The sequence below is a fragment of the Gordionus sp. m RMFG-2023 genome, chromosome 3 (assembly GCF_954871325.1).
Source record: "Gordionus sp. m RMFG-2023 chromosome 3, tfGorSpeb1-WG-v2, whole genome shotgun sequence".
In the NCBI taxonomy this organism is placed as follows: domain Eukaryota; kingdom Metazoa; phylum Nematomorpha; class Gordioida; order Chordodea; family Parachordodidae; genus Gordionus; species Gordionus sp. m RMFG-2023.
Window position 1 is genome coordinate 4,556,090 of NC_088777.1, and position 17,790 is coordinate 4,573,879.

A 17,790-nucleotide genomic window follows, 5' to 3' on the forward strand; every position below is an offset into this window, starting at 1 on the left:
CATCGAGATAATAAGGAAGCAAGTTATCGAATTTAATAGTAGTTTTTTAACATGAAAATAATTACTGTACTACGGGTTACCAAAATGGCGGGCCCAGCTGGTTTGCATTCAACCACGATCTCGAATGCATTAGGTATTATTATTATTGTCGTTGCTTGAACTAGATATTCGGTGATCTGACCGGCTAATTTTTCGAAACCCGATGGCCTGGCCTGATCCTGAACGAAATATTTTTTTTTTATTTGTTTCCCAAAAAAGCAGGACTCGAAGTAAAAATTTATTTTCCAACCCGATGTCCGACCCGAATTTATTTAAATATTAACATTTTTTCAACGGATATAATCCAGTATTTTGATGATTCTACAAACTATGGATCCACACCGAACAGCTAAACTGATATTAATCTCTATTTTTACAGAACCGTTATAACCGCTATTATTTACCGGTCAAAAAATTTCCATCCGAACCTGAACCCAACGGATATAATCCAGTATTTTGATGATTCTACAAACTATGGATCCACACCGAACAGCTAAACTGATATTAATCTCTATTTTTACAGAACCGTTATAACCGCTATTATTTACCGGTCAAAAAATTTCCATCCGAACCTGAACCGAACTTTTAAATGCATTGGCGTTTAACCCTCTCGATATTTAGACCCTTTTAAAGATGATTAATAATCAGTTCTGACTTTAGAGGAAAAAAAAATAACAGTATTTTAATTTTATATATTTTTTTTACATAGGTATTTGACGGGGCCAGCTAACCCCAAGTTAGCATTACAGAAGTGTTCTTAACCCTAAAAATTTATTTCTTCCTTCACACATAAATGTTTTAATTGTAATATGGCTTGATATTATTTTCTAGACTAATATACTTTTTATGAGAAAAAGGTCCCTGTTTTTATAGGTTCAAAGAAATAATTATATTATTCTTGAACCGAACCTAAACCAAGAGCCGTTATTTTTATCTAACCCTGAACCAAACCGATATTCATTAAGATTGATCCCCGCTACAAACCAATAAAAAAATATCTGAGCCTTTGCCAAATAATCTTAAAATTTATCAATATTATTTCAAAATTTAAGCCAAACTTCCATATTTAAATATTAGGCCTAACCCAGCCCAAACTAAATTCTTTTTTAAGAAAGATAGACCCGACCCGAACCAATGGCCTACTTCAGCAAATTTCTACTAGATATAATATGTAATCCATTAAGCGATTGATCGCGTTAAAACCATGTTCATCCTTTATGGGGAATTTATTTTTCATTCTCTTCCTTTATTACTACAGAGCAGGATGCGGAATGAAAGGGAGGGGGGGTACAAATTAACTTCATCATTGAAATTTCGGGGATGTACCCTCCTACTCAGCATACCAGTCCGGTCCGGGGGAGGGGAGCTGCGTCATTGGCAAAGGGGGTTCTAGAGAGTTCTGCTATATAGTATACCACAGAACTTTACATATATTGTTGACTAGATTATGAGATATTATACCGGTATATAAAACTTACAATCTCTGCAGATCTGGCATGTTACGGAATAATTTTGGATTGACATACGTCAAGCGATTGTTGTTTAGCCGGCTTTTTTTAAAAAAAATGCATTTTAAAAAAATTTATCGAAATGTTTTCGGTTTATAATTTGCAAACTCTGGAAAAGAAAAGCACAAAGTTTTTATTATTAAAATACTATTCAATTTTTTTTCTCCACTCATTTTTTGAGATAGTAATAATGGCAAGTTTACAACAAAAAATATCTCAATAATTATGATGAATTGAAAAATTTGAGATATTTATAAAAGGAGCTAATTCCAAAATTTTTTTTAATTTTTAATAGTAAAATTATATTATTGGATAAATGAGTGATCTAAAAATGTATTTTAGCCCAAAGATCATTGCGTATGCCATACTTATAGATGTCAGAAAAGGTTTAAACATCTACTTAATGAATCTCGAAGCTGACATATCATTAAATGGGCCTAAAATCTTAATCTAAAAAAATGGCGAAATCGAGCCTGTTTAACAACACTCACTAGGATAAAAACTAAAATTATGTTAAAAGAAATATTGTTAAACAAAGATTAATTTTGGGCCCCCCCTGTATTCAGTATATTTCTAAAATTAAAAAAATTGTTAGCTTGCTCTTCTAATCTTGAGAAATTTCCGCCATTTTTTTTTACATATCAATTTAATGTCTCGTCTCCACAAGAATGATGATAAAAATTGAGGAAAATAAGATATATAATATATTAAATTAAATCAAATTATATCCATTTTCTTCTTTCTCAATAATTTATATAAATTATAACTAACTATATACTTTGTGTTAAATCATTAAATTTTCATAATTTAATTTTGTCTAAAAAAATTATCTATAGGATATAAATCTATAAGACATTTGATATCGATTTTTAATTAAGGCAAAATATTTCTTAAAATGATATATTTTAATTCTTTTTTAGCAATTTCTAAAAAAAAATATCTCTAATAAATGATTATAGGTGCATGTTTTAAAAAATTTGCTTAAATTAGAAACAATACATAATCCTGCTAAGATTAGGCAGTGATTCAATTTTTCGCGGGGGAAAGGAAGGGGGTAGATCCCAAAAGTGATCACGATATTATGACACAGACTGACAGACAGTTTGTCTATCACTCTTTTTTTTTCTTCTTTCTATAAGAAAATAATATATATATTTTTTACATTCTTTGGATATTGATGGTGTCTTCAAAACTTGACTCTTCTATGAAGGCAATGCGGTTTTGCATCAGGTTTCTTAAATTTGTTTTTTTTAAGAAAAAAAGATTCATATCGATTAAAAATAAATCTAATATTTTTTTTAGAAAAAATCCGGGTCGGGCCGAATTTAAAATCCGGGTTGGGCCGAATTTAAAATCCGGGTCGGGCCGAATTTAATATCCGGGCCGGGCCGAATTTAATATCCGGGCCGGGCCGAATTTAATATCCGGGCCGGGCCGAATTTAATATCCGGGCCGGGCCTGTTCAAATGGTATCTTTTGCAGGTCTCATTCTTTTTATAAATTTTTTTTTATAATTTGAAATTTTCATTTTTAAAAAATTAGAAAAGCGTCTAAATTTATTGTTTTTTTAAACTGAAAAAAAAAACAAGTTTTATTTTTTTATTCTTACTTAAAAAAAATGCTTCGTGTTTTTTATTAGACCCTTTATTATTGAGAAATTTTAATTTTTAAACTAAAAATTTTTACTTTTTTTTTACAAATTATAATAAACGCCCATTTTTTTTATAAATTAAAAATAATTAAAGATTAACCAAAATAATTTAAAAAAACAATGTTTTTTATTTTGTTTTTAATATTCTCCATTCATCTATTTTCTATTAATATAATATTATGTTATATTTTATTTTATGTGAGCCATAAATATAAAATTATCATCAAATTGATGGGAATTAATTAATTCCAATCACGAATTCTGAATTATAAAAGGAAGGAATTTATTTTAAAAGGCATGTTAAATAAATATATTTGAAAAAAATATATATAAAATTTGATTTTTTTTGACAAATTCGTTTTTTTAAAAATGTGGATTACTTAATCCAGGCTTTAAGCTAGAAGGGGGGGGGGGGTGCATGAATTACATATACCTAATTTTAACAATTTAAGCACTATTTAAAAAAAAATACATAATAATTTTTGGAATAGCAAGTGCTTCATAGCATACTGGACCTAGCCAGGATTGTTAAAATTTTTATTGGAGGTTTTTTTTTAGGTTCCACTTACTTTAAACCCTTTGGCTATATTAGATTTATATATAAATATTTTTGGGTTTTTCACTTTATTTTAATATATATAAAAATTGCTTCTTTTTTTTCTAAATATTTAGAAGTCGTTATTTTATAAAGATTTTATTTAAACTTTTCCTAATTTTTCTTTCAAATTCTTGTTTTATCGATATATTGTTATATACATTTTTTGGGGGGAAGAGCGATGAAGGGAGTTTATTAGCTTAAAGATATTTACGAGGACAATGCAAATTTCCTAAGTGGGGAAATTTTTTTCTTGTTCACTCTTCCCAGCTACGCACCTAACCCTAACCTCCGAGTGCTATATATAACAGATTTTTGTAAATTTAAATTTGTTATTGATGGCTCACAAAATCCTGAGATTACGAAGTCCCTTGAAGCTGTACCTCTTTATCAAAGTTACATTGTTTCCTTGTAGATCTCTAATTTCATAAAATAAAATGTATATATCAATAAATTATAAACTTAAAATTATCATATGGCGAACCAAATTTATATATATCAAAGACCTGCAAGCCCGGCCCTTAAGCCCGGCCCGGCCGTATTTTTAAATTTTTTAAATATACCCGGGCCGGGCCTAAGATTTTTAAACCCGGGTCGGGCCGGGCCTTAATATTTTTTATAAAAAATTTTACATTATGAGTTATTGGTTATAAGATTATATTATATTATAGTTATGATTAATATAATATTGGGTGATGGTTAACACTACCTAACACCCACAGATCGATCTAATTATTAATTTCCTGAAAGATACCGGAAAACTCCATTTTAAATTACTTAATATATTTTAATATCTAAAATTGCAGTGCTCCACTAGTCATTTTCAAATTGTGTTAGAAAACTTAGAAGTTAGACTTAGAACAGTATGTATAATTATCAAAGACCTGCAAGCCCGGCCCTAAGCCCAGCCCGGCTGTCATTTATTAAATACAATTTTAAGAAATTCATTTAACTCCAAATATTTGGAAAGTAATGCCCCATTAATAAAATCAACAATAGATAATACTAAAATATTAGTGGGGCATTTAAAACAAAGTAATAAATGCCAGCATTTAAAAGCCCTTTATAAGATATAGAAGTCCGCTGGAACTCTAAATACAATATGATCAATTCTGTTTATTCTCAAAATGAAGAAATTAAAAAAGTTCTTCTAGAACATGGGGGATCGGAAAAGTATTATATTATAGACTTTCCGATCCTTCAGGATCTAGTCAACATTCTTGAGAATTTTAACAGAGCTATTGTTGAGTTACAGTCGGACTCTTGCATACTCTTTTTAAAGTGGTAATATGGTATTATGAACTTCTTGAAGTTTGTAATACCTTTCAAAGCGAAAAAAGAGAAATAAAATTGATATTACTTAATATAAAGCATTTTTTAATTGAAAAATTTGTTTTACACAAGTATCATTTTATTTCTCTTTTTCTCTGTCCCAAATTCAAACAATTACGTATGTTGTCAGGGACAGATCGCAAGATGACGGAAAACTATATAAAAGATTATATTAAATCACAAGAGGCTCAGGAAGTAAATGAAATACCATCGACCAGTCAAATTACGACTGTTGTTAAACAAACTGAATCGTTTTACCACAAATGGGGCGATGGTAATTCTGGTAATATGTCAATACCCGATGATGAATATTATAATTACATAAATAAAAAAATAGATGAAACATTTAAGGTGGATAATTTGTTAGAGTGGTGGGCTTCTCATCAAAGCGAATTCCCAATTTTAGCAAAATTGTCAAAACGGGTATTGGCTATTCCTGCTTCAAGTGCAAGCTGTGAGCGGAATTTCCACTACTGGAAGAATTCTTGAAGAAAGAAGAAGTAATCTTCAACCTGAAAAGGTAGATATGCTTCTCTTTCTTCATGATAATTTGTGAATTTTTAATATCTTTCTTGAGTATAGGGTTTCGTCAATCATGCTGGTTTTTTACTTTGCAAACTGTCAAATATTTATTGCATTTATTATATTTACCTTGAGTCATGAAAGTTTTTAATCCAACATTTTTCATTATTTTTTTTACAATATATTATATAATACAATTATCTTCTTTTGTTAAAAATTTATATTATAAAATAAATTATATTAATATTGTGCAATATGATTATATTTTCAAAATACTATTTATTATACATGCATTTTTTTAAAAAGCGATTTATTTTTATTTTATAAATTAAATAGTAAATTAAATACAATATATTAATATTTTCCATTTTTATAAATTAAATATTAGTTTTATTATTTTTAAATGTAATATAAAATATAGTATATGCTCAAAATATTATTACCATTTTTATGAATATTAGTTTTATTTTTATAAATGCAATATAAAATATAGTATATGCTCAAAATATCCATTTTTATAAATAACAGTTTTATAATTTTTATAAATTTAATATAATATTCTCAAAATATTAGCTTTTTACATGTATTTTTTAAATAAAAATTAAAAATCACAAATAGAATCTTTTATATTCAAAAATATTATTTGCACAAATTTTTTATAGTATCAATTTGTAATTAAATATCTGAATAAAATATGAAATGTACTTATATCCGGGCCGGGCCGTAAAAAAATTTTTTAAAAAATATCAGGGCCGGGCCGGGCCGTAAAAAATTTTTTTTAAAAATATCCGGGCCGGGCCTAAAAATTTTAAAACCGGGCCGGGCCGGATTTTGTTAAATAATTTATAAAATAGTGCTTCTTTCTCGGGACATGTCTGATTAACGTGTAGCAATAGACTCATGTCTTTTATCAAGTTTAGGTAAAATATGTTCTAACCCTTAATCATTTCCCATGCCAGGATCAGAGAGCCTAATGTGCCGGGTAGGGGTTTAATATTATATTTTCTAGCGGGCCTGGATTTTTAAAATTGGTTTTGGCTTGGGCTGGGTTTGGGACTAAGATTATTAAATTTTAATTTAGATTATTTAAAACAGTTGCTAATTTAAAGAAATATTGCGATATTTTTCTTCTATAATAATAATAAATTTTAGTATTGTAAACAAAAATGATTGCCTAAATATATATATGGTTGAATTTCATTAAATAAAAAAATATTAAATTTTTGGATATTGAGCTTGGGCCGGGTTTGGGAAATTCTTTTGAAATTTATCATGGGCTTGGGAATTTTTTTTAACATTAGATATGGGGGCCGGGCGTGGCCCAAAAATTTTTTTAACTGCTGGCCTAGGCCGGGCTTGGTCAAAAAATTAAGGCCCATGAAGTTCTCTGGCCAGGATTTCATAGTCCAATTATTTCTTCCCCCCCCCCCCCCCAAAAAAAAACATATCTTTTTATATATATATATATGAATCAAATGAACAGTGTTTTTTTTTAATATCAAAAATAAAAATAGATAATTTATGCAGTTAGTATTTATAAAATATTGAATAAGGTAAAATGTAATCTAAAATTTATCAGTATTTATCTGAAAGTTGCTTAGTATACACATATATTAAAAATCGGAAAATTCCAGTAGCGCCACTAGGAGAGAGGAAGGAGCACCCTGAAAAATTTGTAAAAAAGTTTCTCATCCCACGCCCTCCATCTCGAGATTATAGTTAGACCCATGGGCTTGGGGAAATTTTTTAAATGAATTAATACGGGCCGAGCCGAGCCGAGCCTCACAATAATTATAACGGGCCGGGTCGGGTAAGTCGAGCATAAAAAATCTTTGAGCCGGGCCAGGCCATTAGATATAAAAAAAATTTTGGCCGGGTCCGGCTAGGTTTTCATAACATTTTTTGTACACAATTTCTAATTATATAGGATTATTTCTTTTTTATAACGAATAAGAAAAGTTAGTTAAAATAAGAATTATAATAATGCTATAAAAAAAAGGTTAATTTTTTTTTTTAGTGTTGTTTTAAAAAGCTTGTGTTATAAATCATAATCGGTCCGCTTCGGTTCTTTTTAAACAACGCTAATATCTATTTTTTTTTGCTGAATATTTATAGCGCCCAAATTTTTTTTTTAACCCCCTGATAAAGATAATTTATATAAACAAAGTTTATAAAAATTACTTTTTATTTATAAAATATATATATATAATTTTTTTAAAATTAAACATAAAAAAAGGATGGAATTAAATAGAAAATGGGTGCACAAAATTGATAGTTTGTTAAACGGCTCGTTTTGAGCTTATATTTAAATACGGCTAACTCAATATTTTAGCCAGGAAAAAAATATTGCCCAAGCCTAGATATTTCGATAATATATGTCTGAACCCTCGTTCCTTCTTTGAGCAAAATCTTCAGCCTTGTTATGATATATATTTTTCTGGGATGAAATATTGAATTGACCGTTTTTAAACACGGCTCAAACACTCTAGATAAAATGAAAAACGAACTATCATTTGATTGTATGATTTATGATAATTTATATTTATTTTTTTTCGATAATTTTGTTCGTGATCCTTTTTTTTAGTAGCTGTTAATAATGCGATTTTACAAACTGTCTTTTAGTGGCCGAGTTAGTTGTTGTTTAAACTACCTAACTTTGGTCGACTACAAAACAGCGTATCCATGTTTTGTCCAGTTGAGACTCTCAACTTAGAGGGCTTAATTTCAGGCTAAAAGCTTGACTTACCTTGAATTCATAGTGGCGCGATTGCGATCGCGATTTAACAACTGATTGATTTTTAAAATCTGTTTATGAGATCAATTTTTATTTATTAATATTAATTTTATCTTTAATTCAAGTTTTAATAATAATCTAAGAAATAATGATTTTAATAAATAAAAATTGATCTCATAAACAGATTTTAAAAATCAATCAGCTGTTAAATCGCGATCGCAATCGCGTCACTATGAATTCAGGGTTAAGCCACAATAGAGATGGTCAAAGTTAGGTGATTTAAATTCATTTTTTTTTTTAAAATATGAATTTACGGTCATTTAAAATTTAAAAAAAATAATAATTTTTTATACCAATTTTAGGGTCACCATTTTTTTTTTATACATGAAAGAATGTAGAATTTTTTTTTTTTTTAAAAAATAAAAGGTCCAAAGGTTTGGACATTTATTAGCGAAATCTCGACTGGGAAAAAAATATTGAGTCAGCTGTTTCTAAAAATTTGACTGAAATCTGAACCTTTTAAGGACACCTAGTGGACCCTATAAAAAAACATAGATGAATTTTTATATATATCCTTTAAAAATGAATGAAACAAAGAAGGGTAGAAAAGAAAAGAATAGAAAAGAATAGAAAAAAAGAAAAGAAAAGAAAAGAAAAGAAAAGAAAAGAAAAAAAGAAAAGAGAAGAAAAAAAAAGAAAAGAAAAGAAAAGAAAAGAAAAAAAAAGAAAAAGAAAAAAAAAGAAAAGCATATTAATTATTACATTATTTCTATATTGATACGCTCTTTATAGCCTCTCCACTCTTGCAGGATCCCATTAAAAAATAAAATTAGATGAATTATTATATCGCACTCAGTGACATATTGTATTCATAATAATGCATTTGAAAGTGTCGTTGAAATGCAAATCAGCTGGAACTGCCATTTTGGTAACTAATTACTCTAATGATGTTAAAAAAGTACTATTAAATTGATAACTTGCTTCCTTGTTTTTTCGATGATCAGACAATTCCTTTAATAAAAGTTGGCGTCGGACATAGGAATAAATTGGTCTCTCGTTTAAAATTTTTAATAATGATATGTGATATGGGTAACCAAAATGGCGTCTCCAGCTGTTTTTTAATGATGTGCACTTTTAATGAAACGCATTGTCAGTCTAGGTATTATTATATGTCATTGATCCGCACTCAAAAATGAGAAAATAGTACGCTAAAAATCGATAGAAAGGAATTGATTGACATTTTTTTTAAAAATAGTTTTTTTAAAAAATATGTAAACGCCAGGGAACAAACTCTTTCTCAGTTCTCTATAAAAAATAAAATTTATTCCAGAGGTTTTATTTAAAATAAATAATTTGGTTTTTGAGTTAATTATAGATAATTGAATAGGTATCTGTAATTATTATTTTTTAAATATAATCCAGATGTATATTGCCATCCTCGCCAATACCCCATCATATTAGTTTTTGTTAAACGGCTCGTTTTGAGCCGATTTTTATAAACGGCTAACTCAATATTTCATCCAGAAAAATATTATGCAAACCTGAAGATTTGACTCTTAGTAGGAACAAAGGTCTAGACATATATTGTCGAAATCTCCAGGCTTAGGCAATATTTTTCTGGCTAAAATATCGAGTTAGCCCCTTTAAAAAATCGACTCAAAAGGAGCCGTTTAACAACAATACCCCATCATAGTAATTATCTAAACCTGAAAGGTTTTCATTACACACTTTTTTCAACGGTAATGCTCAAAAAAATGTTAAAACTTCCCAATAAATATTTTTTGAAAAAAAACTTAAAAACTAATTATCAATTCTTCAAAAAATTTTCAAATACCTAACAAGTGTTTTTTGCCCGAATAAATTCCAGGCTTTTTCATAATTTTAAGAAATTCCATATTACTTTATATTTTGTTTGATATCGCACGAAAATATAATTTAGGAAAATGATACTTGCAAAACCTTTCTTTCTTTCATTCTCTTTCTTTCTTTCTTTCTTTCTTTCTTTCTTTCTTTCTTTCTTTCTATCTTTCTTTCTTTCTTTCTTTCTTTCTTTCTTTCTTTCTTTCTTTCTTTCTTTCTTTCTTTCTTTCTTTCTTTCTTTCTTTCTTTCTTTCTTTCTTTCTTTCTTTCTTTCTTTCTTTCTTTCTTTCTTTCTTTCTTTCTTTCTTTCTTTCTTTCTTTCTTTCTTTCTTTCTTTCTTTCTTTCTTTCTTTCTTTCTTTCTTTTTTACTTTCTTTCCTTTCTTTCTTTTTACTTTCTTTTCCTTTCTTTTTTGATCTATAAAGTTCCGAATTCTTCTTTTTTTTTATATATATATAATCTAAAAGTTTTACTTTCACCAAAAATAAATTATTTAATAAAGGCTTATTGTTCTTATTGTGTTTTTTTGTCTTGTTTTGTAAACTTAATAAATTTATAAAAAAAAATTAAGGATTCGATTTAAAATATCAATAAGTTAAACAGTTATTATCAATTATAATATATAATAATTTGGACAAATTTTAAGCTAATAGATTGATAAAAATTATCCGACTTTATAACTAAGATTGTTCCTGTTTCCGTGTTATTCATTTCCGTTTCCTACAAATTTGTATTTCGTTCCCTAATATTAATACATGGACTCTTTATCTCCGCTTCAACTTCCCGCACATTTTAATTAGTGCTGTTATAAACGGCTCATATTGAGCCTATTTTTCTTTAAAAAACGGCTAACTTAATATCTTCTCCAGAAAAAAATTATTACGCAACCCTTACTATTTCGCTCATAGGTGGAGCAAAGGTTTGCTTAGACAATATTTTTCTGGCTTAAAATATTGAGTTAGCCATTTTTAAAAATCGGTTCATATCGACAACCAGCGTCTACATGACAGGATTTTCACTGGATGCGAACACCCTTCAAAAACCTTTGCCTACTCCCCCTAAAAAAATTTCGCAGGCTTCGGCGGCGGTGTCTCCCTAATATTTTTTTTAAACCTTTTTAATTTTATTGATACTCTTTTTCAGAGAATTTATAAAGGACAACTTAAATTAATCTACCTCTACTACCAACTATCGATATTTTGTTTTTTATAGATAATAATTTCAATTAAAACCTCCATTATTTACAATAAATTAATTATTATGGCATTATGAGCTTGCTGAAATATCTAAACCTTTTAAAATTACATTTAAAAGGATAGCAGAAAGTTTTATTTGGAAAACTATGCGTATGATTGTTTGCAATATATAGATTTGGTCGATGAATTATATTATAATAATTCTTATGATAAAAGTATTAATTTTTAAAGCAATAAATTTTGTCCTATTTCATCTCGAAATTTAATAGATAACCCCCCAAAAAAAATTTATCTTACCCCCATTAAAGCAGCCTACCCCCTCAAAAAATAGGATGAAAGCTATTCCTACCCCTCCCGCTCATGTAGACGCTGTCGATAACACTACTTTTAATACCACCTTACCATATTTTTATGGTATAAAAATGGAAGAAGAAGAGAAAAACTATTTATAAAATTAAAAATTATTCCAATTTTTCGAGAACCATTAGCCTTTAATACTTATTAATCTTCATGTTCATAGGGCATAGCCAAGATTTTTGCCAAGGGGAGGAGTGGAAGGAATTAAATGGGGTTTTCCTACATGAATCTTATTGAAAGATCTTAAGGCCCACTTATTGCAGGCCATTGGCTTGATTAGATTTTTATTTTAGAAAAAATTATGTTTTTACTAGGAAAAATATTATGCAAGCCTTAAGATTTCATAAGTGGCACAAAGAGTTGATCATCTTATAAAATAAAAATCTCGATTCTTACTTTCTTTCTTTCTTTCTTTCTTTCATTCTTTCTTTCTTTAATTTTATTAACTTTTTTACTAATTTTTCTTCCAAAGTTCTTCCTTTATAGTGATATATTATTTTTAAAAAAAATTGGGAGAGGGAGTTAAGGAGGGATGATAATTTGAAGAAAGGAAAATTTTCCTTTGCTCCCCCCTGGTTACGCTTATGTTCCAGTTCATTCAAGATTTTCACTTTTGCGATGGGGAAGAAGAAAAATCTTCACTAACCAATAACAATTAGTGTTCATAGAACTAAACATCATGTGTATTTTTTTCTTTTTATGAAGTACTTCTTCTTTCTTATCATAAGAAAAAAACGGGGGGGGGGGAATAGAAATTTCCCATACTTCCTTGTTGGCTTCTTAAATAATAATTTTTGAGAAAATGTGAGGAAATATTGAAAAATTTAATATAAATTACAGGTTGTTTCATCAATTTTTTAAAAATAAATCAAATAGGTCAAAATTATTTATCTAAAGCTTCCTAAAAAAATTTTTTATACACATCATCATCATTTATAATTCTGAGCATTCCAGGAGTTTCTTGTGGGAGACTGAGAGGTAATGAGAGTTGAATTGGACTAGAGCAAAAATAGATCATGAATTCCAATATATATAAATATTTTCACAATTTACTATGGTAGTAGTTGTAGGGATTTTTTTTTTTAAAGAAAAGTTAAATTAAGCTCTGTCAGCTGTAGATGCTAAAATTTATCATTTTTAGGAGTTCAATAGGTGCTAAAAAATCTAAAATATTTATTCGATATGGCTCTCTTAAATTTTATTGGCGTGTTCCTAATAGCTCTTCCTTAGTAACCCCCCACTCCATTAGTCAGAAAAACGATATTAAAAACTAATTAAAGTGATAACCATTCAAGTCTTTATAAAATAAATATCGTCCATGTGTGAATTAGAATGATTATTAGTATTTTTTTCGGCATAATAGTAAATATCAATAATAAAGGTTAGGTTTTTGAGCAAAAGCAATGATAATTTTTGTAACAAATTTACAATTTTTCAAAGAAAATATCAGCAAAAAAAACAGGCTTATTATGTAAAATGTCCAATCAAGTGTTCAAATTAATGGCTAAAAAAAATGTTATAAACCCACCTTATTACACGCAACAAAGCAGATAAATTTCACAAATTAGTGTTTAAAGAAAAGTTCACTACTAACCCCGGAATTAACAATCACAAATTTTGATAAATTTAATATATAATCTTTTATTTATATTCATATTCTTACTATTCAACTAATCTCTTTCGCATATTTTTTTACATTTTAACTTTTATTTCATTTATTTTTACAAATTTTCTATGTGAAAAAAGATAAAAATATATGTATAAAAAGACAATTTTTTTAAAAAATATATAATAATTTCATTATAATACTTTTTAAAATACTTTTTTAAATATAAAAAGGATAATAATAATAATAATAATTTTTTTTCTCTTTAAAATTAAGAAAATAAGGGTCAACAAATGGTTATATTTATATATAAATTTCTTTTGTTCGGTGCAAAAAATTGAATGAATTTTACTTCCCTTTTATATTATTATACTCATTCCGAATTCACTTTTAATTGTAACATGTTTTTAAAAATAAGGTTTATTAATAAGAAAAATTAATTTAATTGGTTAACAAACAATAAGAGAATAAGTTTAATTGGTTTATAACACAATTTTTCTAAGCATTTATTTTACTGTAGTGTGAGTCGGAGACAAAAGAAGTATTTTTTCATTTTATTATTGATAAAATTTATTTTTTGTTATCATAGTTTTTATGATTTTAGGCCACGACCTTTTTAAGGCTAACTAAAGATTCTATGAAGTACTGATGGTCACGGTCCGGTCTTTGGTCCGGACTAAACCGGTACCCTAGGACCCCGGACCGGAACACAATTCTTAAGAAAAAAATATATCCAGACCGTAGTCCTAAATAAAAAGACCGATTTGTTTTATCATTTTATTAAATATAATTTTATTATATAAACAATAAAATTTATGCAATGGTATTGAAGAAAATGATTTTGTGCTTGTGGAGGGCATATTAAAATTAAGAGTAGATTGTGTTTTTTGAGATATTTTCATTTTCATCATTAGAAGAAGTATATATTTTATGTTTTATCAGATGTCTGCTTAAGGTACCTAATTATTTTATTAAGAATAAGGTTAAGTAATTTTTACAATAAATTATACAGACAGTTTTCTTAAAAAAAAATAGAACTATTAATAAATAACTAAAATGTTTTAATAATATTACTGCTTATTTTGATTAATTTATTGCTTAAAAAATTATAAACAATCATTTTGTTACTAGTTGCTGACGGACGATACATTAAATTTGGTACTGCAGGTGAACACATACTCTATGTAATTTATTGGGACTATAAGTAAAATGTTTCTTGGACGAACTTATGGTTTTCATATTGTAAAATAAAAATTAACAAAATCTAAAATAACTCCTCTAGAAATATATCATAAAATAAAATATACAAAAAAATTATATTAATTGTATAGTAAAGCAAACTTAAACAATAATAAAAGACCGGTCCGGACCACGGTCCTCAAAAAAGATCGGTCCGGTTCGATCCCGGTCTATGACCGATAGGACCGGACCGTTGATCTTCACTACTAGGAAGAAAACTTGTGAAGGGGCATGGTTAATCATCCTCAACAATATATAGTGTTTGACCTTCTCGAACCCCATTAATGTATAGAGTGGGGTAGAAATCTAACTGTTAGGACTTCCATATCGTAGATTTTACGATAAATAGCTATTATGAGATAGGAATTTCTACATTTTGCGAAGGTAAATTTAAAACTGCTTTACCAGTATAAATATAATTTAAATAATCGATAAAATTTGGTTCGTGTTGTCTTCTCAGAACCTCCCAATCCCTTCTCGTGGCAAAACTTATTTAGAAAAGAGTTGCAAAATATTGCCTAATTACCATTTTCGGGTAAAATTAATTAGAAAGTCAAGGTAAGAAGCGCCAATCTTAATTCCCGATAACCTTATTCTTTTTGGGATTCATAAATGTCTTTCACTTCCAGGCCTTTTCTACTCGTCAAAAAAATTTCTACTCTGTTAGCCTGACCGAACCATAAAATTGCGATTTAGACCTGGCTATAAATGGGAGAAATTGGGGAGGTGGGGGAGAGTGTAAATATCTTTACACATTTAATATCTAATATATATATAAAAAAAAAGAATTCTCACAGTTTTTCGGTTTGAATAGGTATGTATTTAGGAATGTGTAGGATATTTCTGTAACTGCAATCGATACTTTCGCTGGAACAAGAGCATTTTCCTGGACATATAAGCAATAGCGATATGGGGTTAACGTTATTATTATTATTATTAGAACTTTTTGATGTATCGGGAGCTGGCCCGCTCGGATACTCCTCCTCCTCCTTGTCAGCGATGTTATATTTATCGGGCACTCTTTGGTGGGGTTCATTCGTGCCACCATCCTCCATCATCATATTATTTTGGTAATTAAGATTGTTATTTCTTTGGTGGAGGTCTAGATCGTTGAAACTGTTTAATCCGCCGTAGCTGTTGGAGGGTTTAAAATTTTGGCGCTTCCCGTATTCCGCGCTTTTAGGCGCACTATTCTCCGCCATTCTGTCTTCCTTGTCCATCAAATCGTTCACCAAATCGGCCCGGAAATAGTAATTATATTTAGAAGTGGAACCTCGGACTCCTCCCATCAACAAGAGCTCCGACACTACACCGATAAATAAATGCAATATCATAATTTTGCCTAAATTATAATTTATTTATTTTTAAAAAAATTCAATTTCGAAACTACTTTTTTAAAAAATAAATAAATAATAAAATAAATTAATATAATCTGATTTTTCACATATGATTTTTTACTATAATCAAAATTTTATTTATGTATTTAAATATATATATATTATTTTTATTAATAAAATATTTTTGAAACAGGTAAAAAAAAATATTTAAAAAATATATTAAAAAATAATAATTTTCGATAATAAAATTTTTATTTTAATAAAAATGTATAACAAAAAATTTTTTTTAGAAAACATTTAATATTTTTTCTTTTTTATTAAAAAATATATTTTATTTTTTTTTAATATCAGAAAAACGTAAATTTAATAATGTTTAATTTTATATATTTTTTTAAATTATTAAATTTTTTTTCCTCCTAAATGATCATCAATTCTTCTTTAATGTCTTAAAAAATTTTAATAATAATTTTTGATTCTGAAGGAAGGGAAGAAATTCATCTAAACATATTTTTGTTTGTGGGTTCATATTTAAAGAAAATATAGACATTATACTATAAATCTGGAAAATAATAGAATTAGAATGAAATATAGAATAGAATAGAATTAGAATATGAAAAGCAGAATAGAAAATAAGGAGACAATGAAATTATATTGGCTAGGCGTCAGATTTCTCTCCAAAAAAAAATGTTACTTAAATTGTTTATAATATTTAATTAATTTTTTGAAAATAAAATTGAAAATCAATATAAAAACAAATTTTATTTTTTATATTTTAGAAGCGTGTTCCTTTGTAAAATAGATTAAATAATGATTTAATAAATCACAATTAATTTAGTTATTTAATTTTTTTGCGAAATTAGAAAAAAAAATGCAAAAAAATTATATATTCTAAAGGCAAAGGAGGGAGTTGCTGGAAAATAGTTAAAATTCTCTAGATCCTGAGCTCATATTTTTTATATCATTTCTACCCCTCTAGATTATTACTCATTTAAAACAGATTATTTTATCAATAAAATATTTCTTTCTACAAGTTTTAAATAATGATAAAAATAATTTTCAAATATTTTATTGATTCAAAAAAAAAATTATAATTATTAACCTAATATTTGTGTTTTTTATATATATATTTTATACAATTATTTATTTTTTTTTAAAAAAAAAGAAAAAACTTATTGAGGATTTTCGAATCTATAATACTTTTTTAAGCTATTTTCTATAACATCTGTTTTTTTTTAAAAAATCTATTGGTTATATAAAAATATACTTTAAAATACATTATAATTACGATACTTATTTTATTATTTTTTATTAAATTAGCATATAATACAACTTGAAAAAATTAATTAATTTTTTTTTTAAAAAAAAATTTATATAATTATTATATATTTTTTTAAATTAATACAGGAAAAATATCTAATATAAACTTTGATTTAAAACTCTTTTATTATAAAATAAAAATAATAAATTAAACAAATGGAAATAGAGCATTTCTTTAAAAATATTAATTTCTAAAGTTTAGATTATGTATACATCTTTAATTAGGTTCTATAAAATTTCACCCCTGTTCTAGCGTAAGGTTGTGACCACCAAAAGAAATCGCAATTAAAATCGTCTCGAATTTAAAAAGGGTAAAGTCGCTTGATTTATAAATTGTAGGAGGTCTAACATTCAAACCCAGTGCATACCGCGCCTTAGGAAAGGAATGTAGGCTGCACTCGGTGCTAGATGCAGACTGGCTATGCTGCGGTCTAGTTATCAAATTTCACCTTCACCCCTTCTCCTCATAATTACATTTAGCGGAATTTAGGCCGCAT

The 17,790-nt window shown here is 27.5% G+C and overlaps 1 protein-coding gene across 2 annotated transcripts in view; it reads right to left on the bottom strand.

The window, feature by feature from the left end:
• The window catches only part of LOC135927371 (slit homolog 2 protein-like), a 43,521-nt gene extending 27,465 nt beyond the window's left edge, over positions 1 to 16,056 (bottom strand). For both annotated transcript variants that reach the window (XM_065463339.1, XM_065463340.1), the window contains exons 1-4: positions 15,435 to 16,056; positions 4,141 to 4,212; positions 2,710 to 2,781; positions 1,518 to 1,589 (exon numbers count right to left, since the gene is read on the bottom strand). In XM_065463339.1, coding sequence (XP_065319411.1) covers positions 1,518 to 1,589; positions 2,710 to 2,781; positions 4,141 to 4,212; positions 15,435 to 15,973 — 755 coding nt within the window. In that variant the 5' untranslated portion in view covers positions 15,974 to 16,056. The remainder of the gene's footprint in view (positions 1 to 1,517; positions 1,590 to 2,709; positions 2,782 to 4,140; positions 4,213 to 15,434) is intronic.
• Between the last annotated feature and the right edge of the window lie 1,734 nt (positions 16,057 to 17,790).